Raw genomic sequence first — 27,294 nt, 5'->3', positions numbered from 1 at the left:
CTCAAGATTCAAACCTGGGAGTTCCCGTCGTGGCGCAGTGGTTAACGAATCCGACTAGGAACCATGAGGTTTTTGGGTTCAGTCCCTGCCCTTGCTCAGTGGGTTAACGATCCGGCGTTGCGGTGAGCTGTGGTGTAGGTTGCAGACGCGGCTTGGATCCCGCGTTGCTGTGGCTCTGGAGTAGGCCGGTGGCTACAGCTCCGATTCAACCCCTAGCCTGGGAACCTCCATATGCTTCGGGAGCGGCCCAAGAAATAGCAACAACAACAAAAAGACAAAAGACAAAAAAAAAAAAAAGATTCAAACCTAGTTGGCTCTGACTCCAAATCTTTTGTTCTTTTCCACTTTTTCATGCCCCCTTAGTGTACTAACTGAGAAAAAAATTCAGAGGATGATTAGAGTATTGAAAGATGTAGGAGTTGCCGTCATGGCTCAGTGGTTAACGAATCCAACTAGGAACCATGAGGTTGTGGGTTCGATCCCTTGCCTTGCTCAGTGGGTTAAGGATCCACCGTTGCCGTGAGCTGTGGTGTAGGTCTCAGACACGGCTTAGATCCCACGTTGCTGTGGCTCTGGCGTAGGTCAGCGGCCACAGCTCCGACTGGACCCCTAGCCTGGGAACTTCCATATGCCGCAAGTGTGGCCCTATAAGGCAAAGAAAAAAAGAAAAAGAAAGATGTAGATGTCTGATGCTCCAATGAAAAGGTCCAAGAAGAAATGTGTTTACCTGGTTCTCACATCAAACACTAAAATTATTCCAATCTCCTGGGATAGGCCATGACGGAAAATAATATAAAAAAAGAATGTATATATATGTATGACTGCGTCACTTGGCTGAACAGTAGAAATTGGCACAACATTGTAAATCAATTACACTTGAATAAAAAAATAACAAAATAAAATATACTCCAGTAGATAAAAGATTAAGTGGCTAAAAATTAGACCATGGTTAAACTAGGAGAAAATATGGGTAATTTGTTTAATATATATAGGAAAGGGGAAGATACACAAAACTCAAAAGTTAAAAGGAAAAAAACGTGACTATGTAAAACATTCTAAACTTCTGAATAGCAAGGGAAAACTTTAAATACTTAAAATACAATAATAAAAAATATAAGTAGCAAACTAGTAAGAATATTTGCAATTGATAAAGCACTAATATTCTTAGTATGTGCAGATAAATTTTTTACCTTTTCTTTTTTTTTCTTTTTACGGCCACACCTGTAGCATATGGAAGTTCCCAGGTTAGGGGTCAAATCAGAGTTGCAGCTTCAGGCCTATGCCATATCAGATCCAAGTTGCATCTGCAACCTATACCCTAGCTTGAGGCAATGCCAGATCCTTCACCCACTGAGCAAGGCCAGGAGTCGAACCCACATCCTCGTGGACACTGTGTTGTGTTCTTAACCCACTGAGCCACAATGGGAATGCCAGACAGATTTTTTTAAGAGTAAATTATCCAAATCAAAGAAAAAAAAGGCAAATACAAAGTAAGTCAATCAGTATATTATACAAAAATAAATTTAAATAACCAACAAGCATATAAAAAGATTTTTAACCTCATAATTGAAGAAATGCAAAATTTAAAAATGTAATTGTCTACCTCTCAGAATGGCCAAGGTCAAATGTTGGGGTATGAACAATTTTTACAAAGTGTGAGAAAATAACCAGTCTTATTTGTTGAAGTATAAGTTAATGAAGTATAAGTTTTTGGAGGCAAACTTGGCAATACCCATCAAAATTTAACACTCATACCCTTTATCCAACTACTTATTGTTAGTTGATATATGTTAAAAAATTGTTTATAATAGCAAAATACTAGAGCAACCTATGCACCCATCACCTGTGCCCTGATAAAGTAAATTGTTTTACATTGACTAATAGAACCCTCCATAGCTATTAAAAAGAATGAGATAATGTATAGGAAGATGTGAATGAAGGATGCTCTCAGGATTAACAGATACAAACTACTCTGTATAAAATAGATAAGCAACAAAGATATATTATACAACATAGGGAAATACAGCCATTATGTTGTAATAACTTTAAATGGCATATAGTCTCTGAAAATATTGTCGGTATGTTGTACACCTGAAACCAATATAATATTATAAATCAACTACGCTTCAGCAATTAAAAGAATGCTCTCTGATATGTTAGTAAATGTAAGGAACTCAAGATATAAAGCAATACCTAAAATATTTATGTGAAATATCTTTTATACAAAATTTTAAGTTACTTATAATTTTATAAACCTACTTACAGTCATAAGAGGAAAACATTGGTTGTATATATAAGAAGCCATCAATATGGTTGCCTTTGATAGAGAATAGTAAGAGTTAGGATAAACCTTTTACTTTTATGCTTTTTGTATTGCTTTAATTTTCATGTTTGTGCTTTATCTGCATACAGTTTTTCCAAGAACAACCCTACACACACACACAGACATCAAAATCCATGAATGCTCAAGTTCCTTATATAAAATGGCAGAGTAATCTATTCTCATCTTCCCTTACACTTTATTTTTATTAATATTAAAGTATAGTTGATTTACAATGTTGTGCCAATTTCTGCTGTACAGAAAAGTGACTCAATCATACATGTATATAAATATATATATATACACATTCTTTTTCTTTTATTATTTCCCATCATGTTCTATTCCAAGAGACTAGATATAGTTCCTATGCTATACAGTAGGACCTTATTATATCCATTCGAAATGTAATAGTTTGCATCTACTGACCCCAAACTCCCAGTCCCTCCCACTCCCCCCGCCCTTGGCAACCACAAGTCTGTTCTCTATATCTGTGAATCTGTTTCTGTTATACAGATAGGTTCATTGTGCCATATTTTAGATTCCACATATAAGTGATATATGGTATTTATCTTTCTCTTTCTGACTTACTTCACTTAATCTCTAGGTCCATCCATGTTGCTACAGATAGCATTATTTCATTCTTTTCTATGGCTGAGTAGTATTCCATTGCATATATGTACCACACCTTCTTATGGTATACTTTAAATCATCTCTAGATTACTTATAATACCTAATACAATGAAAATGCTATGTAAATAGTTGCCAGGCATGTAGAAAATTCAAGTTTTGCTTTTTGGAACACTCTGGATTTTTTTTTCTTTTTGTCTTTTTAGGGCCACACCCACGGCATATGGAAGTTCCCAGGCCAGGGATCCAATCGGAGCTGTAGCCGTTGGCCTTTGCAAAGCCAGATCCAAGACATATTTGCAGCCTACACCACGGCTCACAGCAATGCCAGATCCTTAACCCAACAAGCAAGGCCAGGGATTGAACCCGTGTGCTCATGAATACAAGTTGGGTTCATTAACTGCTGAACCACAATAGGAACTTCCCTGGAAATTGTTTTTTTAATATTTTTAACTCAAGTTTGGTTGAATTTGCCAATGCAGAACCCACACATATGGAGGACTAACTGAATATTAATTATATTTTTATCTTAATACATTATGCAATGAGATTATGGCCTGATTTTGTATTCTTCATTATTAGTTTCTGTTTGTTCAGTAAATAAATGATTATTTTTAAAACATACAACAGCAAACTAAAAGAAACAAATGATGCATATACCTTTTAACTTAAGAAGTATGTTTCCAGGGAATTTATTCTACAGAAACACTTTTATAAGTGTTGATATTAGCAAAAAGCTGGACCCAGTCTTAACCACATCAGTAGGGATCCTGTTGAAAAAATATTGGTACATCCATACTAGGCTACTCATTGAAAGATAGAATGATATGAGCAGATATGGGTGATGTCCAAGATATATTGTTAAATGAAAAGCTAAACAAGAACAAGTTATAGAATTGTGTATATGATATGACCCTATCCATATAAATAAGAAGTCAATAATAAGTAGAGAAAGGAACAAATAGAGATAAAGCCATGTGCTTGCACGTGTATGTACCAGATTTCTAAAAAGCATGCATAATAAACTGCTAACAGTGGTTAACTCTGGGAGTGAATATGGTGAGGGGACTTTTAACTTTTCTTTTTATACCTTTCTGGAACATAAGAAATCATTATCATAACGACATTATTTTTTAATAATAAGTTAATTGTTTGACAGAAGAAAGATCATTGGATCTATGTTTGTGCATTCAGCTTCCTGTAGGCAAGAGCCTGGGTCAGTTTATTTTTCCTATCTCTTCCGACTCTCTGAGTCATACTTGTGAACTCATCAATCCCTAGACGGTCTCTGAAGACTGTCATTTAACAGATTAAATCTGGAATTTTATAATTCAAAGGGGCTTTAGACTCAAAGAGCCAAATAGTCCCTTCCCTTGAGGCAGGAGAAAATTGAGATTCAGAGAGGTGATTGACTGTCACTGAGCTGGTGAGGTGAGGAGTGGCCTGGCAGCCCAGTGAACTTCCTGGTGTTACCATGTATGTAATCAATGCTTTTGGTAAGCATAGAAAGCCGACCAGGGCTTTCACCAGAATAGAAAGCCAGGAAGTTTACAGAAATAAACAAGGAAACTTAACGAAGTGATGATGAGAGGCCCATCATATGGAATTGAAGGTCACAGATGTTGCAGGCCTGCTAGGGAAACACAGTGGCAACCCCATCCACCACCCAATGTCACTGTCAGTGAGGATTTATGAGAAGCCAAATAGGATTCTATATTTTACATGTAGATAAGTTGATCAGTTCTTTCATTCTTCTTCATGGTCCATAACCATCTTCTCTATAAGGAAAAGGAAGCAGAATTCTGGTATCAGTTGTGTAAGTTGGAAAACTGGACTTTCTGTGTATTCAGCTGAATTGGAAAAGCTTCTTAGGGGCTTGTCTTGTTCACCTGTGTCCCCCACCCACCGTCCTTCCTTGGAGCAGACGCAGAGTCCTGTCACTGGAAAGGATTCAGTAATTACATTGTGTTGGCTTATGCAGAATTGATTCAAGAGAGCTTTTAGCTTTTGCTTCTCATTAAATTTGACTTCAGAGTGATTTTTTTTTTCCCTCTCGGCAGTTTCTGTGCTTATTTTTTAGATGCTCTGTTTCTCTTTTGGCACAAGCCCCAAAATGGGAGTTAGCAAGAGCGACATAAACTCCTGGCATTCTCTATTTCATTTTGTCACAATTCATTCTGGAATTGTACATAAGAAATGGAGCAGTCAAGTTTATTTTGGAACAAGGCTCAGGGCTGTCAAACCAAGCTCAGGATGACAGGCCAGGCATTTGACCAAAGAGAGGGATTTGGCAGGCAGCCAGCCCCATTCCACATGGTCTCCCCAGAATCTCATATGAATATATTATTCTGTCAGCACATACTTGTCTACATATATTACATGTGTCTCTCTTTATTATCCTGTTTTCCTTCTAATTTTGAAGTCTCCTATCTATCTCAGAAATCTAGGGAACTCATAGAAGCATATTACATTACACACACTAAAATCTTAGTGGACATGGGTAGACAAAAATTTCAACCCACTCAGACCATGGCACAAACATCCACGTTAGAAAGTTCATGTCTCAGCTGGCTGAAGTTTTGAATAGCATGGAATTTGCTAAGTTAGCCCTCAAATACCTGGTGATGGGTTTTGAGGCAGGTAACATAATCTTCAATGGCCTCTCCGTTTGGGGAAATTTTTGCCCTCTGTCTATCAGAAAAACATGCCTTATGAAATACCAAATTTCTCCAACTTCCTCTCTTTCAGGTGAACGGCATTGACCTTCGTGGAGCATCCCATGAACAGGCTGCTGCAGCACTAAAAGGGGCTGGACAGACGGTGACGATTATAGCACAATACCAACCTGAAGGTCAGTGAGAACTCAAACGTAGAATGTTCTGCTATGTTTCTGTGCGAGGGGGTGCTGCGTTTCTGATCACCGGTATTGGTATTAACCAGTCTCTGCCAACAAGATTTTTTAAAACTATCTATGGTGAAAATTTGGTGGTTCATGTCCAGAGAACATGAGGCTTTGTTACTCAATACTCCAAAGAAAACATCTGTCAATTAGAAAGCCTTGTTTGAAAATATGAATTTAAGTGTTCCTATCATGGCTCAGTGGTTAGTAAATCTAACTAGCATCCATGAGGACATGGGTTCGATGATCCCTGGCCTCGCTCTGTGGGTTAAGGATCCAGCATTGCCAGTGAGCTGTGATGTAGGTCACAGACCCGGCTCAGATCCCGCGTTGCTGTGGCTCTGACATAGGCCCGCGGCTACAGCTCCAATTGGGCCCCTAGCCTGGGAACCTCCATATGCTGCGGGTGCAGTCCTAAAAAGACAAAAAGACCAAATGAAAAAAGAAAATACCAATTTAAATAACAACTGGCATCAGTTTTATTTCATTTATATTCTTACCTGGTGTACACTTTGTGTCAGCAATAGATACTATACAAGCAAGATTTAGGAAGCAAGGTGAAGAGATGTCACCTACAGAAATAGACTGTGACCCAGTAGTCCATCTTCTCTTCTTGTGGCATTATGTACTCTTACTAATACTAATGTCGAGCTTCCTGGTGGCCCAGCAGGTTAAGGATCTGGCATTGTCACTGCTGTAGCTCAGGTCACTGCTGCAGTTCAGGTTCGATCTCTGGCCCAGGAACGTCTACATGTGGCAGGCATGGCCAAAAAAATAAAAATGAAAACAAAAAACCCACTAACATGGTTTTTTGGATAACCTTCCTTGATGAGTTTTTTATTTTATTTTATTTATTTTATTTTATTTTTTATTTTATTTTATTTTTTTGTCTCTACTGCCACACTATCCTTGGTTGGAATATACCACTGTAAACCCTGAGACTTGGTGAGATGTCAGGAGTTGAATTAGTCAACTGAAACTTGATAAGATACTCTAAATTGGATTAACCAAACCCTGCTTTTTTATTTGTTTCAACATCTGTTTCTGTGATCAGAATAAGGCTCAATGAGACATCTGGGATGTTACCTATTATGGAGTTGATGTCTTATTAAACATATGTGAAGAATGTAGAACTAGACTTTGTACAAAAAACAGAGGAAGGTGGTTCTACCTTCAAGAAATGTAGTCAATTGTTTTTGGTCCACGTGGCCAGCAGAGAGGAGTATTGAACAGCTAAACATGAAAGTACAAGATGCCTTCAAGGAAGCGCTTCTATGCATGTGGATATAAAGAGCTTCTTGGGCCTTTTCAAATGACTCTTTCTTAACATCAGCTGGTCTCTTGATGTTTGGAAGATAAAGGTCTGAGTTCTTTCCGTGACCTCTTAGATTTTACCATTAATGGTGGCCAACCATGTTTTATGAGAGAACAGAAAAAAACATTCTGCTGTGTATGTTTTGGTATGTTACTTTCACTTAGCCTGACCTTAGAGTTAGAATTTGAAATTAAGTTATACCAAAACAAAGTATGAAATGTTTTCTTCTAGCGGCCTAGCCCAGATATGGCCAGAGAGCCATCTGAAAAGTGGAGATATGTGTTTGTCAAAGATGAATAATCACCATACCAAGGAAATATGTTCTCCCCTGACAGTTTTGAGAAGTCCTTCTACTTCTTAAACATTAGTAGACGTGTCTTCTAATAGGAATAAGTAACTCTAAAATTACCCACTGTAAAACAGAAAGTGAAAAGATCTGAGTTAACACATGATGAATAAATTCTACTTCATGTAGAGCAAAAACTTGATTCATGAGATTCTTCCATTTTCTTGATAGCTGTTTTCTTTACGTCTCAAACGTCTATGCCCTACATTGTAATATGACACAGGCATGAATGTCCCTGACTGTATTCCCATTTCTGAAAAATTTCATCTCAAACAATTCTGCAGACTGATAAGAGGGTCAGAACTTTGTTACACCAATTAGAAGCTCTTGATAGTGAAGACATCCATTCAAATAACCTTGAACAAAATGATTCCAAGCTTTAAAAGTTGCAATAAGGGACAAGTATGTCCTAATTCTATCAGCATAAATCTTCATCGTAAGCTTCCTCACAGCCCTGTTTTCTTTAAGCAATACACTCATTTTGGATACTGTGCTATACTTCATCAAGATGCCTGTTCAAAGCATGTCTTATAAATCATATAAATTGATTTTTAAAGTACTTCTAAAGAAACCTGCACATAACAACAATAAGTTTAGTGTTTCAAAATGCCAAAGTACAAATCAGATTTACAGAATGACTACACTATTTTAATAGTCTAACTGCATTCTAATTTGTCATGGCCTTAAATCAGTTGGAAATGTGGTAATGCAACATCAAGCAAAGATTTTCCCGCTTTGCAAATTTAATGTGTAACTGAGCTTTAATTTCACTGTTGTTTGAAATGGAAAACTTACCGGATTGTGATTGTTTAGGTCATTGCGGAATATTTAAATTCAACAACATTTAAGTAATGGTGAAAATTTTACCTCTAAAATAACAAGTGAAAAGAAGAGCATGTCATGAGCTTCCTTTAGGAAATTCTCACAAAGTCTCCTTCATTTGTACCGGTATTGTCAGGTATCCATGCTGATATGAATTTTATTGACGTTTCTTTTGATGTGGTCAAGTACCAGGCTTTTGGTAAATATGTTTTTTCATTTACATTGAATTCTTTTATCAGGAATATTCTAGATACCTTGCTCAGTATTACTATATACTCAGAAAACCCCTCCTCTACTTCCACCCCAGGTCTTTGTCTTCAAGGATTTTTTTTTTTTTTTTTTGTCTTATTGAGGAGAAATGACTTAGGTACATTCAATGGAGATCAGTTCCTGTGATCAAAATTTATGATAATGGCACATCTCTAAGGATTATGGAATGTAAGAGAAGGAATAAACCTGCAAGAGCCAGAACAGTGCAAGATTACTTCATGGAAATAGGGAACTGGAACCACACTTTGAAAAATGGGTGGGAATTCTATTCCAGAGAACAGGGAGAAAGAACATCTTGTTAAGCTCATAAGATTGTGAGTTCCAAGCATGCAGATACCAAAAGCTCTTTTTTGTTCACTGATAAATTTATATTCAGTGTTATATTATAATTGATGTTTCTTAAAAAGTTGTTGACCTAATGAAGAAAAGTCTACCTTTTTTAGTACTTGAGTTTCCCCTTGACAGTAACGGAAGACTGAAGGGATTCATTTTTACTTCTACTTTTTCATTTTTGCTTCAAAGCAAAAATTAAGTGCTAAGCAAGCATGTACTGAAAAATAATAAAACCATTTCCACCTGTGTTTTTCATAGTACTTAGCACATTTTTTGAAATCATGATCAATAGTTTATAATTATCATCATGTGTCAATAAATGTCTTCCTCGGCAAGTTTCACTGCACAGGGTAAGGCCAAAGTTGTTATACTCACTTCTGCCTAAAATGAGCTTGGCCCCAGTTGTCTGAATAACTCTATACATCATCAGTCTTATTCAATGTCTAGTTCTAGGTTGTGAGATTGAAGCCAGATTTAAAGAGTCACAAACAAACGATGTTTCTTTCTGGCGATGTGATTGTGATTCCTTCTTATCATCTTTTTTAATCCAGTTTGAATCACATGCTTGCTTCAAAATTAACACGTATTACATTAATGATAGAAAGAACATAATAGTTATTTTCTCTTTTTTGAAAGGATCATGTATCTGATACTTTAGGGAAAAATTCTACTTAAGCAATATAGGATATTATGTCTTATAAAAATTTCAATTACCTGTATTCACTTGGTGAAGTTACTGCAACACCACTTGGAAAAAGGAAACATAATGCCTATCCACCCCCCTACACACACATACACCACACACACACACACACATCCATCTCCTTTGTGACTCCACAATGCCTTACACAAACTCCACCACTTTCACAATACTGTCCCAGGCAATTTCCATGCCCTTTCCCCTACCAATACCCATCACCATCATCTTTTTTCCCTGTCTCTCTGCTGCACAGGACTCCTCCCTGCCCCTGCACTTGGTCCTAAACTGTCATGTTTTCAGGCCTTTGCTTATGTGAGTTCTTCTTCCTGGAATTCCCTTTTTCTCCTTCCACCCATAGAACTCCTACGCATCTTGAAGGCCCCCCGAAGCCCATTTCATGATGCAGCCATCTTTACTCTGCTGAATCATTGCTGACTGATTATTTTTCTGAGCTCCCTAGACCTCAAGTCAGACACCTGGTTTATCTCTTGGCATGAGTTGAATGTTTTTCCACTCTAGTAAGCTTCTAGAGGGCAAGGACCCTCTACCACTCACTTTTATCTCCCATGTTAATTTGTTCAATATGAATATGACTATGCTCTCTTAGAGAATTATCAAATGCATCCCCCTTATTTTAGAAGTGCACTACAATATCTTTAATGTGTTGACAAATATTAATAGCAGATACTTAGGAAATATTTGCTGAGCGAATATCAAATGAATGACCTAGGGTTTTGATATTAGATGCAGAAATGGTAAATGAATCCCTAGATTTGACATTTGGTGTTGATGCTGTTTCTACATGGAGCCTTTCTGGGTTTTTCTTATGAAACCTTTAGCAACCCTAGTGGAGAAATTCCCTTCCTCCTGCATTGCAGAAGATCTACAGCTATTGCTCTTTAATATAGAACAAAGAAAAGATCATCAAAGCTTTCATATCTTTTAAAGCTCTGTAACTCAACTTTGACACCATCGATGAATAAAAAAGACATTGATTACAACCTAATTGTACATTTTTCAGAAAGAGTCTGGTTGGGGCAAGTCTTTACAGAATTTGTTGCCTTTTCGCTAATGTAATAGCACCTGTATTTAGTGTGAGATTACTGCCTGATGTTGAAATAATAAACCACCAAATATTCGCTAGGAGAATCAAGTGAATGATATAAATGTTGTATAAAGCAAAAAATGGAGAAAATTAACTGCCAAGCTGTCCCCATGAAAGCCACCAACATCTCCTTGCCTTTAACCTGGCTAAGTAGAGGATTGCTGGGAACACTGCAAGGACTTCAGAAGGGCCTCAGGTAGGAAGGAGGAGGTCAGTGGTCCCCATCAGCAAGCAGGGACTTGAGTAGACAGTGGATAGGGACTGATTTTCTCCTCCTTTTGTGCTTGAACAGAATACTTGAGTTCAAAAAGAAAATTCCAAAGGACAGAGTGGATTATTGCCTGAAGACTCATAAGTATGGTCTGATTTAAGGAATTGTGGCAGAGTGGCCATATTCATTCAGTTAATAGAATTTTTTTTTTTTTTTTTTTTTTTTTTTTTTGCCAAACCGTTATTATGCCTCAGGCAGCGTTCTAGGAAAACCATAAAGCAGTGAACCAAAAAGACCCTCTAAGATAAATATAAAATTTTTTTCAGGTGGTAATAAGTAGTATAAATATTAAAAAATAGGTAAAAGTGATAGTGACAGAAATATATAGTGGATACAGAAGGTCTTGCTAATAAGGTGGTATTTCAGCAGAGACATAAAAGGAGTGGCAGAATGGGCTGTGTGGACAGCTGGCGGAAAAGATGAATTATTCTAGAGTTTTCATCTACCAAGTGAGGTTTCTGAACCAGCAGTGTAGATAAGCAACTGAGAGCTTGTTAGAAAGGCACAATCTTGAGCCCCAACCCAGGCTAACTAAATCAGAATCTGCATTTTATCAAGATCCACAGATTATGGAGTTCCCATTGCGGCTCAGTGGTTAATGAACCCAACTAGTATCCATGGGAATGTGGGTTCATTCCCTGGCCTCACTCAGTGGGTTAAGGATCCAGCATTGCCATGAGCTGTGGTGTAGGTCGCAGACGTGGCTCAGAACCCCAGTTGCTGTGGCTGAGGCATAGGCTGGCAGCTACAGCTCTAATTCGACCCCTAGCCTGGGAACCTCCACATGCTGCTGGTGCAGCTCTAAAAAGACAAATAAAGACCAAAAAAACCCACAGATTACTTGTACATACATTACAGTTTGAGAAGTACTGCTCTAAACACTTAGGGACCTTGCAAAAATTGCCATTTGACACTTTGGGTGAGATTCCCTCTACATAGAGTACTGGGCAAAGTCACATGAGGATGCTGGTATGTGTCACTCAATGGTTGGTCATACCTCAGTGGTATTACTAGGACGATATCAAGCTGCAGGAGGTCTAAATTCATGTGTCACTCACCATTGCTTTGCCTACCGCTCCACTCTAAATATAGATTATCAAGAAAATTCATACACCTTGCTAGTACTCCTCAGTCAGTAACACAGTGAACCTGTTCTGGCTTCATTCTCGTTAATTAAGGCCTCTCCTGCAGGTGAATTAAAGAAGCAGTGAGGTGGAATAAGGTCAGATTGAACTACATCCTCATGGATGGCTCTGTGAACTAAAAACAGTCATTCAGGGAGTTTCTTGCAGGGCAACAGGTTAAGTATCTGCCATCGTCACTGCAACAGCTTGGGTTGTTGCTATGGTATAAGTTTTGATCCCTGGCCTAGAAACTTGTACATGCTACAGACACAGGCAGAGGGAAAAAAAAAGTTCATTCAACCATCACTATAAAATTTCTTTGAATAACTCACTGTATTTTTAAGCAGAAATTATTTTAAACAACTTTTACTTCATTTAATTGTGTAGCTAATCCAGAAAGAAAGAAAAGTAAATATTCTTTTTAGCATGGAGTGAAACTCTGATCTTCTTCAGAGTAACAACTGTGAATTAAGTCATCAAGCTTAAACCATTGCAAACCATGGTGCATTTCTTTATGGGCTCAAAGATATGATAGACAAAAGCTTGAAATTAATACTCAGTTTAACTTTGGAAGAATATGGCCACTTTCTATACCTGAAGTTTCTCAGAAATGAGAGTATTTACAACATCCAAGAAACTTACTTGCAATGCAAGCTATATTTCTGTATTTAAATCTTTGTCTACATAGATTTATGCATATGAATGAGCAGCTGTGGATATCGAAATATTTTCTCAGTGCAAATTAACTGCATCGTAAATGCCCAGGCAAGAGTCATAAGGTCCAGCTGCAGGTCTTACAGAAATTGCATCAGCCTCATCAGGGAACAGATGAGCTTTGGAGTGGAAAGTACTGTATTGTGCAGGGCTCTGAACTGCGAAGAGACCAGTTCTCTACTGCCCGTGTGACCTTGTAGGAGTCTTAGTTTCTAAGTACCTTCGTAAGTCTCAGTTTTCTTTACCTGAAAAAAAAAAAAATAGGATGAGTAAGCTATTATCAGAATAACCCTTCAGTTATTAAATTATAGACTGAAAAATACATGATCCCTGATATCAGGTGGTATAGAAGCATAAATCCCATTACCTGGAATTTTTATCACTAATATATCATCTTTTGTCTTTGCACTTTTTGCAGGATTTAAGAAGAAATGAATGAATGCACAGTGTAAACTAAATGCATTCTGTGTGGCTTAACTAGAATCATTGAGAAATAGCAATGAAGAGTTGGAGGAATTCTCTAAGACCATCTTGTCCAGCTTCCTCATTGCACAGATGAGGGAGCTGGAATTCAGTCAGCCTCCAGATAGAAAAGCAGTTCAATACATTAAATGTTGTCATAGCTACTAAAACTGAGGCTAGCTGAGCAGCTAGTAAATGCCTTAATTCTTTTAATTCAATCTAGCAGCTCATGATGGCAGATGGTTTAAATAGCCCCAAAGAATCACCCAACAAAATGATTATGATCAAATGGACATAACAAAATTTTTTAAAAATCCTCATAGTGGGGCGTTCCTATCATGGCTGGGTAGAAACGAATCTGACTAGTAACCATGAGGACACAGTTTCCATCCTTGGCCTCGCTCAGTGGGTTAAGGATCTGGCATCGCCATTCGCTGTGGTGTAGGCCAGCGCCTGCAGCTCCAATTCAACCCCTAGCCTGGGGATCTCCATATGCCATGGGTTTGGCCCTAAAAAACAAACAAACAAACAAACAAACAAAAATTCTCATGGTGGCTTAGGGCTTTCTCATGTACACAACTTCACTTTCAAAACTCTCTAGCTTGTTACTGTTGTTCATGTATCACAGTTAAATAACATATATGAGAGCTTTAAAAGTATAAACAATTGTTGTTAATTTTTAAAAATAATCACCAATCTTGAAATTTTGTTAGTTCAGTAAATAGTTCAAATATATCATGATCTTCCTCTTCTTCATCCTAACTTCTTCCTAAAGCACCCTTTGTCCATCCATCATCAGTCTGTCCATCTGATAATTGTCTATATTGCCATTTATCAGATTTCTCCAAATATGTTGCATTCAGCCTGTCTTAATTGACCTGGTTGGTATATTCTAATTTTCACCAAAATATTAGGAAGGAAACTTCATATGACTCTAGAATTCATCCTGCTTAGCTGTGTCTTTAAGTACAACTCTCTCACCTACATACATGTTGCACTAACAGATACTACCACCTCCTTCAACTAGAAATCTCCCAGATGTCTCTTCAATACATCCTTTTCCTGGCCTTCTGCTAGTTACTTTTGTTTTCTCTTCAGCCTCCATCTAACACATAGCACCATAAAATATATCCTAGAAGATGATTCCTGCAAATAGAATCTACAGATTCATGGGATGTTCTCTCCAGAAACTTTAATAGTTAATGATGTATCTCTTTCTCTATGCAGACACCCCAGTCTAGACCTGGAGAAATGTAATGAAAACAAAGAGGGTACCATTTTCTGCCTCTTAGAAAACTCTCTTGACCTCATTATCTATCCTGGGAATATAACATTCCAAACTCATATCAAAGGGATAGGTCCTGCCTCCTCCTACTGTATCATCCCATCCACCTTCCCATCCCCATTGCAACTGTCATTCCATAATTAAATATTTTGATATTCATAAATATCATCTCTATAGTCATGTTATATTATTCTGGGGTTCTCTTGGCATCTAGTAACAAAAAGCATTCACTCTTTGGTACTGAAAGAGGCTAAGTAAATCCTTGTGCTCGAGACATTTTGACAGCCAAGAAGATCTCTTAGATCCATACTTGTCTTTCACAACATCCAGATCAAACAAGTGGAAATAGTCTTAATCTTCTTGAGTAAACAAGTGTTGCAAAATTAACACAGATCCTTGTTAAATAACCCTCCTATTTAATACAAAATTTCAGGATGTTAAAGAACTACCTCTATGAAACAAAAAGAAAAATATAAACCAAGATAAATTTAAAATACCTATTCACTTAACTCTATATTCTGGATTCCCAGTCTACTTTGCCATCTCATCTGTTTGAATATCCCCCTATTCAAGCCAATCCTCAAACGTAATAATGAGTAATGGGACATCTTTCTTCTCCTTTCCCTAACTCTGTAACCAATGCTTTATTGACCATATCTAAGCTACATCACTTTTCTCAACATTGATTCCGTTGTTTGTTAATTAAGATAGTTAAAGAGATCATTTTTAAGGCTTTTTCCAGCTAATATTCTGTGAAATTCAGTTTACTGTGTCCTCTAATTAAAACTTGTGATCAAGGAATAATAATCACAAGCAAGTAATTTCTAAATGTTCTCTTTTTATTCTAACACATCTTAAAACATGGAAATTTTGCTTTCACCTACTTGTGGGAAAGGGAGAAATCTATATCTGCGTATTTTTCCCTTCCTGTGTTAATAGGATATGAACCCTCCAATAATAATTTTAAGTTTAATTCAAGTGGAAGCACTTATTGCTTGTGGGGGCTTTCAAGATTAACAACTTATTGTACATGGTCTCTTTGTTTATAGACCCACTGTAGCCTAAATCTTATCTATTTCATAAATTAAATTGTAATTACCAAGCTTACAAATAGACTTACTGAGGCTGAAAGAAAGTAATATGAAAAATCAATTGCAGGAAATCAAGTGCACAGAAAGCTAAAATAGGACTGTCTTAAATTCTCAGAATCACAGGTTGTAGCAACTTTAGAGTAGAAAAATCGAGCCTAAGGAAATATAAAGTATGCAATTTTAATATGCTTTATATATTCATAATCCAAGTAGGATTCCTGGTAGACTAAGTCTGTAAGAGGCAAAAGTACCCAAACTGCACTTTGGTTCAGGATAATCTTCTCTTATTCCCTCTTTCCATTTCCTCACATTTAGTTCCCACTGCTAAGGATAATTTGCTTTCTTAATAAAGAGCTGCTGATGCATTATGAAAATTAAGGAGTAACAGAACCAAAATTCATTCATTCAATTTTTATTCAGTTAATCTTTATTAAATACTTCCAATGAGTGGCATGCTGCCCTGGACATTGGAGCTAGAATGATGAGCAAAACAGACATGACCTTTCCCTAATGTACCTGCCGTCGGCCAAGTAAAATCGCACTAGTGGGTTACACAAGCTGCTTTATAAGCACTCACAAGCTGTGCTCTAGAAGAAGAAAGGACCTTGGATCTAGACTCTTAACAGTCTAGAAACTCAAGTATACCCTTAGAGGACACCAAACCAGATCAAACCCAAACAAAAAACTAGGTAGAAGATTAAGAAGGCATCCCCCCAAAATAATATTGCCTTTACTCTGAAGGGTGAGTAAGCATTAATTTGTCAAAGCAGAGGAAGGAGTTGTAAGGCAGAAGAAGGGAAGGTATGCAAAGCCACCCACGGAGGAGAGAGGATAGGTGATGCAAGGACTGAAAGCAAACCAGAGAAAGTAGGAGAAACACTTCCTCTGATGGTGGAAGCAGGAGACAGAGGCAGATCATTCAGGACTCTGTTCTGTATTTGGTTCTTTCTCCTGAAAGCAGCAGTGTTGAAAGGTTTTAAGCAGGAAGCTAACGGAGTCCAGTTTGCTTTTCAAAGAGATGGATCTGGCTGCTGAAGAGAAAACAGGCTAGAGAGCTCTCAAGGGGCTTGTGAAGGACCAGGTGAAAGGCATTCATCAAGGTGGTGGAATCCATGTCGTGGCAGGAGAGGTGGAGAGAAGTAGACAGATTCGGGGCGGGGGAGTAGGTGACAAGACCAATTGACACAACAGATGGGCTGATTAAAATACTTAAATTCATCCCTTTTATTAAACTATGGCAAAGCATTTTTTATTACTGTCAAGGCAAATAAACCCTTCAAGGAAAAGCATATTTTATCCATCATTATATCCCTGATCCCAGCACAGTGCCCAGCTCAGAGTAGGCATTTAATAAACGGAGACCAAAGGGAAAAAATAAATGAATGATGCCAATGAGTGAATGTATCTATTTTACAGAGACTCTCTGTTCACTTTTTAATTTTAACAAAAGAAAAACAGAATACTGATAAGAGAAAAAGGAAGGGACAGAGAAAGAGAGATGATTGCAAGAAAGAGAATAATTAAAATGAGGCTATATGGAGCACTCACTATAGGCCTTACGACATTCTAAAATCTCTGCCTATGTTAGCGTCTTTAAACCTCTGAAATAGTTTCCACTGCTTTGCCCATTTGCTCATTTACAGCTGAGGCAACTGAGACTTGGAAAGCAGAAGAGCTTTTCCCTTGTTCAGACAGCTAACCAGTAGGGTAAAAGCAAGATTCAATCTCAGTCCAAAAGACTCCAAAGCAACCCCTGCACTAGACTGCTTCTCACAGAGAGAGAGGAAACGTCACCCATGATTTCCGGGGAAGAAGGGTTGGAGAGAGAAATGGGAAAGGATGGAAAGGATATGAAGCATCCAAAGAAGGCAAGATGCCATGTACCCGAAGCGCGAGGTAAAGAGAGGACGAAAACGAGTCAGATGGGGAAATAGATGGGAATGTTCAGGTTAGGCAGGGCCACAGGTGGGATCATGGAGTCTAGAAACCAGGTGTGATTAAGAACAGAGACAGGTAGGCCTGGTTTGGAACAGACCCTGGGCTGGGCAGCAGATTCAAGTGAAGAGCATGTATTCTCTTTTTAAAAATCTGGCGTTGTTCTTTTCAGAATATTGGAGTTTGGAGCCTGTGGTTCAGCTCTGAGAATCGTTGTGGCACCAAATTAGCATAAAGGTGGGCAGAGGGCTCATCACTGCTACCTGTGAGGGCTGTAGTGAAAGGCAAGCTCTCTGAGCTTGAAATTCTTCACCTGTCACAAAGGGATGATCATATTTACCTTCCGAAGTTTCTGGAAGGATTAGGTGGAAATGGATTTAGAATGTCTGGAGTATAGACAGCGGCATAAATGACAGCTAGCATCACAACCCTCGACGACGGGCTTACTTTAGCAGACCCTGGGCCCTTTCTGCTCCAGTCAGAGCCTGGCACCATACTTATCCCCGAAAATTATCCCCGAGAGGGTCCAAGAACCACACAGAATGTGGAAAGCCTTAGCGGTAAAGACTTTGTACTGTGCAATCAGATAGATATGGTTTGAATTCCAGCTCTACCATTAACAGCTGTGTGACCTTCAGCAAATCACTTCACCTCTCAGAATGTCATTCTTTAACTGTGAAAAGGGGATTCACAGTCATGACGCAGGGCAATTTGAGCATTAAGAGAATCAATGCATGTAAAATGCTAAGCACTGTTCCTAAAAAATAGCACATCTTCAGTAAGTGATAATTATCATCACAGTGGGAATTCTCAGAAAGGCCAGAAAACTCTTATCGTGTGGTTATTATTTGTCAAGAGAGAAGCAGACCCAGAGGGGAAAAGAAACATTAATTTCATTTTTTTAATTTTATAATGGTTTTTATTTTTTCCATTATAGCTGGTTTATAGTGTTTGTCAATTTTCTACTGTACAGCATGGTGACCCAGTTACACATACATGTATACATTCTTGTTTTGCACATTATCATGCTCCATCCTAAGTGATTAGACATAGTTCCCAGTGCTATACAGCTGGATCTCATTACTTATCCATTCCAAAGGCAATAGTTTACATCTATTAACCCCAAATTCCCAGTCCACCTCACTCCCTCTCCCTCCCCTCCCCCTTGGCAGCCACAAGTCTATTCTCCAAGTCTGTGATTTTCTTTTCTGTGGAAAGTTTCATTTGTGCTGTATATTAGATTCCAAATATAAGTGATATCATATGGTATTTGTCTTTCTCTTTCTGACTTACTTCACTTAATATGAGAGCCTCTAGTTCCATCCGTGTTGCTGCAAATGGCATTATTTTGTTCTTTTTTATGGCTGAGTAGTATTCCCTTGTGTATATATACCACATCTTCTTAATCCAATCATCTGTTGATGGACATTTCAGTTGTTTCCATGTCTTGGCTATTGTGAATAGTGCTGCAATGAACATGTGGGTGCCTGTGTGAAAAGAAAAGTTAGAAAGGCCTTGGGAGATTGGTTACAGGCTTTTGAGGGATTTCTTTTTTTATGATTTTTATTTTTTCCGTTATAGTTGATTTACAGTATTCTGTCAATTTCTACTGTACAGCAAATTGACTCAGTCATATATATATATACTTACATTCCTTTTCTCACATTATCTTCCATCATGTTCCATCACAAGTGACTGGATATAGTTCCCTGTGCTATACAGCAGGATCTCCTTGCTTATCCACTGCAAATGTAATAGTTGGCATCTATTAAGCCCAGACTCCCAATCTATCCCACTCCCTCCCCTTACCCCTCCCCCTTGGCAACCACAAGTCTGTTCTCCAAGTCTATGAGTTTCTTTTCTGTGGAAAGGCTCATTTGTGCTGTATAACAGATTTCTTCAGGTAATAAAATTGATGTGGAGGAGTTCCCATAATGGCTCAGTGGTAATGAACCCGACAAGTATCCATGAGGATGTGGGTTTGATCCATGGCCTCGTTCAGTGGGTTAAGGATCTGGTGTTGCTGTGAGCTGTGGTGTAGATCACAGATGCAGCTCCAATTTGACCCCTAGCCTGGGAATTTCTACATGCTGCAGGTATGGCCCTACAAAGAAAGAATTGATATGGAAATAACTACCTGGGTGGGAGTGTCACGCTGCTCTCTTGAAGAGTCCCGTGGTCTGATGAAGAAATTGCAGGATCAGGGGTCATGGAATATGGAGAAGAAGACCTGGGTCCTGGCCTCACTTCACTCCAGCTGGAGCCAGTGCTGTGTTTCATGTCTCAGATATAGGAAAGATCCTGCTACTTTTAAATCAGTTTTATGCTGTCCTACCAAAGGGCAAGAAAAGCTGTTCAAATTAAGATGTGTATGTGTGTGTGTGGTTAGGATCTTAAAAAGCCACAATCTCAGTTAATTTTTTCACCAGAAGGTGAACTCCATGAGAGCATCAAGTTTTGTCAGTTTTAATCACTGCTGTGTCCTCAAGGCCTAGAACAGTGCCTGGAACACAGTGGGTATTCAGTAAATACTTGTAGAATGAATGAATGAGCTAAACAAATGTTCATGCTTTGTAGTTTCTCTTGAACTGTAGGTGGCAGAGCAAATTCATACCCTCCCTCCCCCAAAAAGCCTATCAGGAGTCATGTTAGTTAACTAGAGCTCCCAAACATTGATTCTGCTCGCCGAAAAAAAATTGTCAATCTATAGGAATAGGTTGTGTGGTCCCCACATTGATTCTGGCATCCCGCTGACCAGGCTGCCAAAAACAAAGGCACTCTCAGTTTTATTTTCTTTGGTTGGTGTGTGAAAACAAAAAGTTAAGCAAACCAAATAGACTTTTTTTCCCGCTGAATAGTGGCATTGTACATCTTTGTGTCTTGGAAACATTAAATAAAATTTAAAATATTAACTAGCACAGATATAAGACTTTTTAACTTCTCATCTGAGGTACAGAACAACTCCAAGAGGTGGATAGACAGGTGACATTATTGTCGTAGGAAAGTGAAGCTCAGTGAAGCTATGAGACTTGCCCAAGGTCATGTTGGTAAGTGCCGTCAGCTGAACTTGCACCCAGAGCCTCTGATTCTATTTCTTGTGTTTTTTAAATGTTCTTTAGCATCATACAGTTTTATAACTCTTATATCTAAAATAAGGAGAGTTGAATCATACTAGAATGATCAGGCTTTCCGTAAGTTTGCTAAATAGACATATTTTGATAAACCATATTTATGCTTTTTAAGGGTGAATGTTTGCTGGTACATCATTTTAACTCTGCTTTTTAATGGTAATTACATGGGTTCAAAAATCAAAATAATATTAAAACCTGTACACTGAGAAGTCTCATTTCCACTTCATTTCCATTGACCTCATTTCCTTTTGTCATTATAGGCAGCCATTTAATTAATGAGTAACTTATTTAAGTAAAAATTGAAACTAGACCATAGGAATATAGGTAAGTCTTATTTGCAGTGTGTTAAGGGGGAAAAAAATGCTTCACAAGAGAATGCTTAATAGCCTAGAGAATTAAGGGATAAAATTATTTCTTAGGTGGGTTACCATTTACATCTGCTCCTTATACATTAAGATATTTTCTCAAATCAAAAGTAACTTTATAAATATTACATTTTCTTTCAATGTGACTGTTGTAATATCCAGTATGCTCTGTAAATTGCCAAGGGATCACAATTCCTAAAAAAACCTCCATGCAATTGTTCTTCATTAAATGGCATGATTTTTTTCCTAGAAAAATTTGGAACACAGTATCCTTTAAAGAGGTCACTGGAGTCTGAAGGGATCTTAAATCAGGGTTAAAGCCAGCCCATTCCCTTGGAAATATGCCCAGAGTCACCTAGTTTCATGTAATAGACATTTTCATATAAAGATATTTAATAATCTTTCTTTATTATGGGGTAGTGAATATATAAATTCCCCTACATTTAAGGTCACTCAGAAGATTCTTTATAAGTGACTGATTTCTCAGTAATGTAAATAATCACACTTTATTTTATCCAAATTTTTAATATTTTTATTTTCTTTTAGATGTTTAAATTTCTTAAAAATGGCTATCATTCACTGTGGGAGCATTTTTTCCAGGACTCAAAAGGAAGAACAGTAGAGTTTTAGTGTTAATTCCCAGCTGTTGTGACTTAGCAATGAGCAGGGAAAACACAAAGGATATTAAGAAACACAATTACCCTTAAAATTACAGATGAATAGTAACTATCGGTGAGAAATAATGGAAGTAGAGTATCTACACAATTGTCCAAAAACACAGCGAGTATAATCTAAAGAAATGAAGATGCAGAGATTGTTGAGGTTGGGAGGAGGGTGTCAGGAAGTAGATGCAGTGAAAACTGCTGAGGAAAATCAAACGTTTTCAACGTGGATATTTCTATTTAGTTAGGAACACATTTTTCTCTCATTCTAGTAGATTCAAGAGAAAACAGTTTCAATAGTCTTCTGATAAATGCATACTTAATCTTCTTATCGGAGGCAAAGTAAGTGGATTTTCTTGCTGAACTTTTATTTGATCATTTTCATGGTTGTCGATGATACTGAAATATTAAGTATGCATTATTATAGTTTTTCCCTCTGAGCCATTTTCCCTCTGAGTTTTCTCTCACAATTTGTGTTTCTTCGTTGCAATTCTATCCTTGTCTTTCCTAATTATAAGCACCCCCCCAAAATTTAAAGAGAGCTTGAGACTGTAGAACAAGCTATAAAAAGATATGTATAAAAAGTTATATATTCAAATATAACTCTGAATATAAAATATAATCTACTTATTTGTATAAAATGAGCATCAGGCTTTAGAATTAAATTTAAATGTACTTATTGAGCCATGTATACCTGGCACAGTTTTCTTAGGTACTTCTCATCTAAATACATACATGTGTCCACATGTCTCACATACATGTGTCTCCATGTATGTCTCCTCTCACATCCCCAGCCATACCTCTCCCTGCACTTTATATTCTAATAACATCAAATTGCTTATCATTTGCCTAACCAGTCTTCATGTTTCATTTTCTGTGACTTAGCAATTATTAATTTCTCTTCCCAGAACTCCCTTCTTCCTTTGTCCACTTGACAAATTCTTTTTCTTTCAAAATTAAGCTAGAGATTATCTCCTCCAGGAAGCCCTCTTGGATTCCACTCCATCCCCAGTAGAGTAACACTGCTTCCTACATGCTGTCTCAGTTTCATGTATTGTTGCATTTCTCTCTCAGTCTTGCAATTCATGTCCAATCTCTCCACAGACTATGAGCTTCATGGGCAAAAAGAGATACCACAGTAGGTAGTCAGTAAATGTGTAATGAATAAGTCATCAATCAATGATGTTTTGAGTGCTGGTGATTTTTTTTAAGCCTAAGCATCTTAAAAATGAGTTGGACCATGTAAAGAAGCTGATGCTGGCTCTAAAGACAATAACTTAAAAATAAATGGTTGTGAGTTCGTGTTTTATACCACCATGAATTGCCCACATATTAAGAAGTGAACCAGGTTCAAGAACTCAAAAAAAAAAAAAAATCACAGATGAACATACAGTAGGTAACAACCAATAATGATCATTGTCATCATTATGGCTAGTGTGTCTCAACATTTACATGTTATGCCATTTAATCCTCACAAACACTGTTACACTACTATCTCCATTTTTCATGTGAAGGAGTAAAATATCAGAGAAGTTACACAATTAAGTAGCAGAAACTAAATTCCCTGATTCAGAAGCCCATTTGCAGCAGCCCATGTCTCCAAGAGAGGCCAACAGTCAGATTTCAACTATCACCCTTTTGTGTCCTCAGCTATTCCCCACTTCTTTATAAGCGTGAAAAAGTCCGTGGTCACACAGCTAGTATAAGACATATTCACAGGGAGTTCCTATTGTGTTACAGCAGAAATGAATCCAACTAGTATCCATGAGGATGTGGGTTTGATTCCTGGCTTTGCTCAGTGGGTTGGGGATCCAGAGTTGCCATGAGCTGTGGTGTAGGTCACAGACCCAGTTCAGACCCCGTGTTGCTGTACCTGGGGCATAGGACAGCAGCCACCACTCCAATTTGACCCTTAGCCTGGAAACCTCCATATGCCATGGGTGCAGCCCTAAGTTAAAAAAAAAAAAAAAAAAAAAAAAAAAAAAGACATGTTCATAGATTTGATAGCACTTTTCTTCAAAGCCAAAGCCTCATTAGATATGTTGTATGCATGGTCTTAAAATCTGCAAAGCTACATTGTTCTGCTAAGCCCTGAGGCTTTGGAACTCCCCTTTGCTCTACGAGAGCACTTTTCTTAAATCTGGCAAGATGTTGCTTAGTAAAATACACACCAAATGTCTGAGCAATTGAAGGAAGAGAGTAGTGATTATGGTTTAAAACTGGATATAAAAAGAAAGCATATTACCACTGAAGTGAGGATTTCTGCATGTCATTTTGTTTAAATGGAACTGTGATGAGGAAGAGAAAAAAGACATCTGAAAAGGTCATGAAAAGAAAAATAGTAGCAGTTTTGAATTTCAACTAAATGGATAAGATCTGGGGCATCACAAATGGAAATACTTTCTAAAGCTCTCTACACTAAAGCATTTAATCTATAAAGTACAGGAGTTCCCATCGTGGCGCGGTGGTTAACGAATCCGACTAGGAACCATGAGGTTGCGGGTTCGGTCCCTGCCCTTGCTCAGTGGGTTAACGATCCGGCGTTGCCGTGAGCTGTGGTGTAGGTTGCAGACGCGGCTCGGATCCCGCATTGCTGTGGCTCTGGCGTAGGCCAGTGGCTACAGCTCCGATTTGACCCCTAGCCTGGGAACCTCCATATGCCACAGGAGCGGCCCAAAGAAATAGCAAAAAGACAAAAAATAGATAAATAAATAAAGTACAAATCCCATAGAAAACTATATCTCTAAACTCTGAGGGGCAACATATTCGGTTGATAATTAATGAATTCTATTTGAATGAAATAACATCAAATATATATAAAATATATTGATAAGAAAACGAAAGGTTGAACTTTAGGCTGTGGCAAAACCAAGATGTATAAAAGGAAAAAAATGATCAGAATCAGAAAAGAAAAAACCTGAGAAGAATGAATTTTATCATCAGAAAATCTGTATTATCTTTCTAGTCACAAACATGAAATTATAGATATAATGGGTTTAATTACTGAGCCAGTGGAAAGTAAACATCTGGGGAAAAAATACTTTGTATAAAGAGAGACAGATGTTTGAGGACGGGGGGAAGTCAAAGAGTGCATCTGCTACCTTTTAGCTGCATGACCTCAAAAAAGTTATTTAGCATCTTCTACCATCTCATCTGTGAAAAGGAGTTGATAGCACCTTCTTCATAAGGTAATTTTGATGAGCAAGTCATAATCAGACCACCTGGCTCATGGAAAGTGCTCAGCAAATGCTAACAGCTAAAATCATAAAAGCAAAATGTTGCAAAATGCCTAATAATGCCAGGAACTGTTCTGAGTGCTTTCCATATATAGCCATGTGATCCTTAAAGCAAGCCCCTGAGATGGAGGCTATGTGTTGTCCCCGTTTTAGAGATAAGGAAACTAAGGCACAGAAAAGATACATAATTTATCCAAGATCACACAGCAGGATAGTGGTGGAGCATTGGTCTCCCTGTACTTGACCATCGTAGCATGCAACCTATTCATACTGAAAGAGAGCCTCTTTCAGTTTCTCCATAGCACTTATCACTACATGTAATGTTACGGTCCTCCTTCTCCTCCTTGGAAATAAGCTCCATGAGGAGTTCCCGTCGTGGCGCAGTGGGTAACGAATCCCACTAGGAACCATGAGGTTGCGGGTTCGATCCCTGCCCTTGCTCAGTGGGTTAACGATCCGGCGTTGCCGTGAGCTGTGGTGTAGGTCGCAGATGCGGCTCGGATCCCTCATTGCTGTGGCCCTGGTGTAGACCGGCAGCTACAGCTCCGATTCGACCCCTAGCCTGGGAACCTCCATAAGCCGCGGGAGCGGCCCAAGAAATGGCAAAAAGACAAAAAAAAAAAAAAAAAAAAAAGGAAAATAAGCTCCATGAGAGCAAGAATCTAGATTGCTTTTTTTTTTTTTTTTAACTCTTATCTTTAGCAGCTAGAATACTGCTAGGCATGTATTCGATAAAATTATTTATGGTATGTTCAACTGTAATTTTATTTACTATCGATAAAAAAGAATGTTGAGAAACCATAAAAGATGATGAGCAAATTGAATTAAAAAATTTTTTAAATATATATATAAAAAATTAAGATTCTAAGAGACAATAATATATAAAATCATTGCCAGTAATGAATTAGAAACTCTCCCCCAAATTAACAATGACAGCTTATTTACAAAAGATAGCCTTGGCAAAATACAAAGCACATATGTTTTCCCTCAGTTGTTGATAACAAAATTTGAGACAGGCACACAGTCTCATTTTTCCTCATTTTACAAACTGATCAGAAGAAGAAACGCAGTAGAAGCCAGCATTGCTAGGGAGCACAAAGAAGAAATACCAGCCACAAATAGTCTGACCTCATAACTTATTGTAAAAGAAAGTATTCAGTGAAATACCCCCAAATTAATCTTGCCTGTACTTGTTTATAAGAAGAAAATATGATGATGATAATTGCATCTGCCAACAACCAAGTTGCCCAGCAAAGCACCACGTCAAGGAAGTAAAGTAGACATTATATGCTACCAAGTGCTCTCAAGATTCCACGTGGGCCTACTCTTCATTTTTTATCACTTCTATGGCCCAGGCAAGCATACCTAATCAAGTCACTGTGTGTATTTGAGTTCTGATTCTGATGCCTTTTCTTTGCATGTTGGGATCAGGCAACATTTTCCTACCGTAACACATGTATTATGCTGCCTTTGTCCCAGCCCTTTACTAGATGCTAGGAACTAAGATTCCTCACTATCAAAGGCTGACTACCATATTTGCCTGAGGTACCTGTCTACATACTGGATCTTAATCCTGTATTTAGGAAACTTCTTCTAACCTCCTGTTAGAAGGGAAGACTGTGCTTTAGTGGCAGATACCAGGGCCCACATTTGGGCTCCTATACACAGACAGTTGTGTGATTTCTGTTCAAACCCAAGCCCAAATTCAAAGACTTTTTCCTCTCTGGGTATGAAATAACAATGCAGGACCCAGCATTTTTAATCAAAGTAATATATGTGTGTATGTGTGTAGCTGATTCACTTTGTTGTACAACAGAAATTATCACGACATTGTAAATCAACTATACTTCAATAAAACTTTTTAAAATGAAAAAAATCAAAGTAATGTAGTACTACTGTGAATTTTAAAAAGGTAAATCTCCTTTTCCAGACAGAAACTAATATAGAAGGAGAATTAACAAAACAAATCTGCTACCTCTAAGCATTTCAATTAATTCCTCCATTTAACAGTATGTTTAAAAATATATATATATTTGCTGTTGATTCTGTGTTCTGTTAAGATGCTTATTATTTTCCATCCCAGAAGTCTGAGAGAAAATGAAGACATTTTAAAAGTTGTTTTAAACAATTTGATTAAAGGAATTGGTTGACATGTAACTATGAAAATTTCTGTAGGGCTTTCTTTCAGCTACATTTTACAACATCAGAGACCAAAAAAAAAAAAAAAAAAAAAAAAGAGGAACAAAGAAAGTCAATGTATTTTCCCTAACATTAGTTCTTT

At 37.8% G+C, this 27,294-nt stretch overlaps 1 protein-coding gene across 19 annotated transcripts in view; it reads left to right on the top strand.

Annotated features, from left to right (window-relative positions):
* DLG2 (discs large MAGUK scaffold protein 2) overlaps window positions 1–27,294 on the top strand; it is a 1,971,427-nt gene that overhangs the window by 1,639,787 nt on the left and 304,346 nt on the right. For all 19 annotated transcript variants that reach the window (XM_021102325.1, XM_021102324.1, XM_021102319.1 and 16 more), the window contains one exon: window positions 5,696–5,798. In XM_021102325.1, coding sequence (XP_020957984.1) covers window positions 5,696–5,798 — 103 coding nt within the window. The remainder of the gene's footprint in view (window positions 1–5,695; window positions 5,799–27,294) is intronic.

Source organism: Sus scrofa, chromosome 9 (genome assembly GCF_000003025.6).
Source record: "Sus scrofa isolate TJ Tabasco breed Duroc chromosome 9, Sscrofa11.1, whole genome shotgun sequence".
In the NCBI taxonomy this organism is placed as follows: Eukaryota; Metazoa; Chordata; class Mammalia; order Artiodactyla; family Suidae; genus Sus; species Sus scrofa.
Note: the sequence above shows the minus strand (reverse complement) of the source record. Positions and strands in the feature narration are given on the sequence as shown.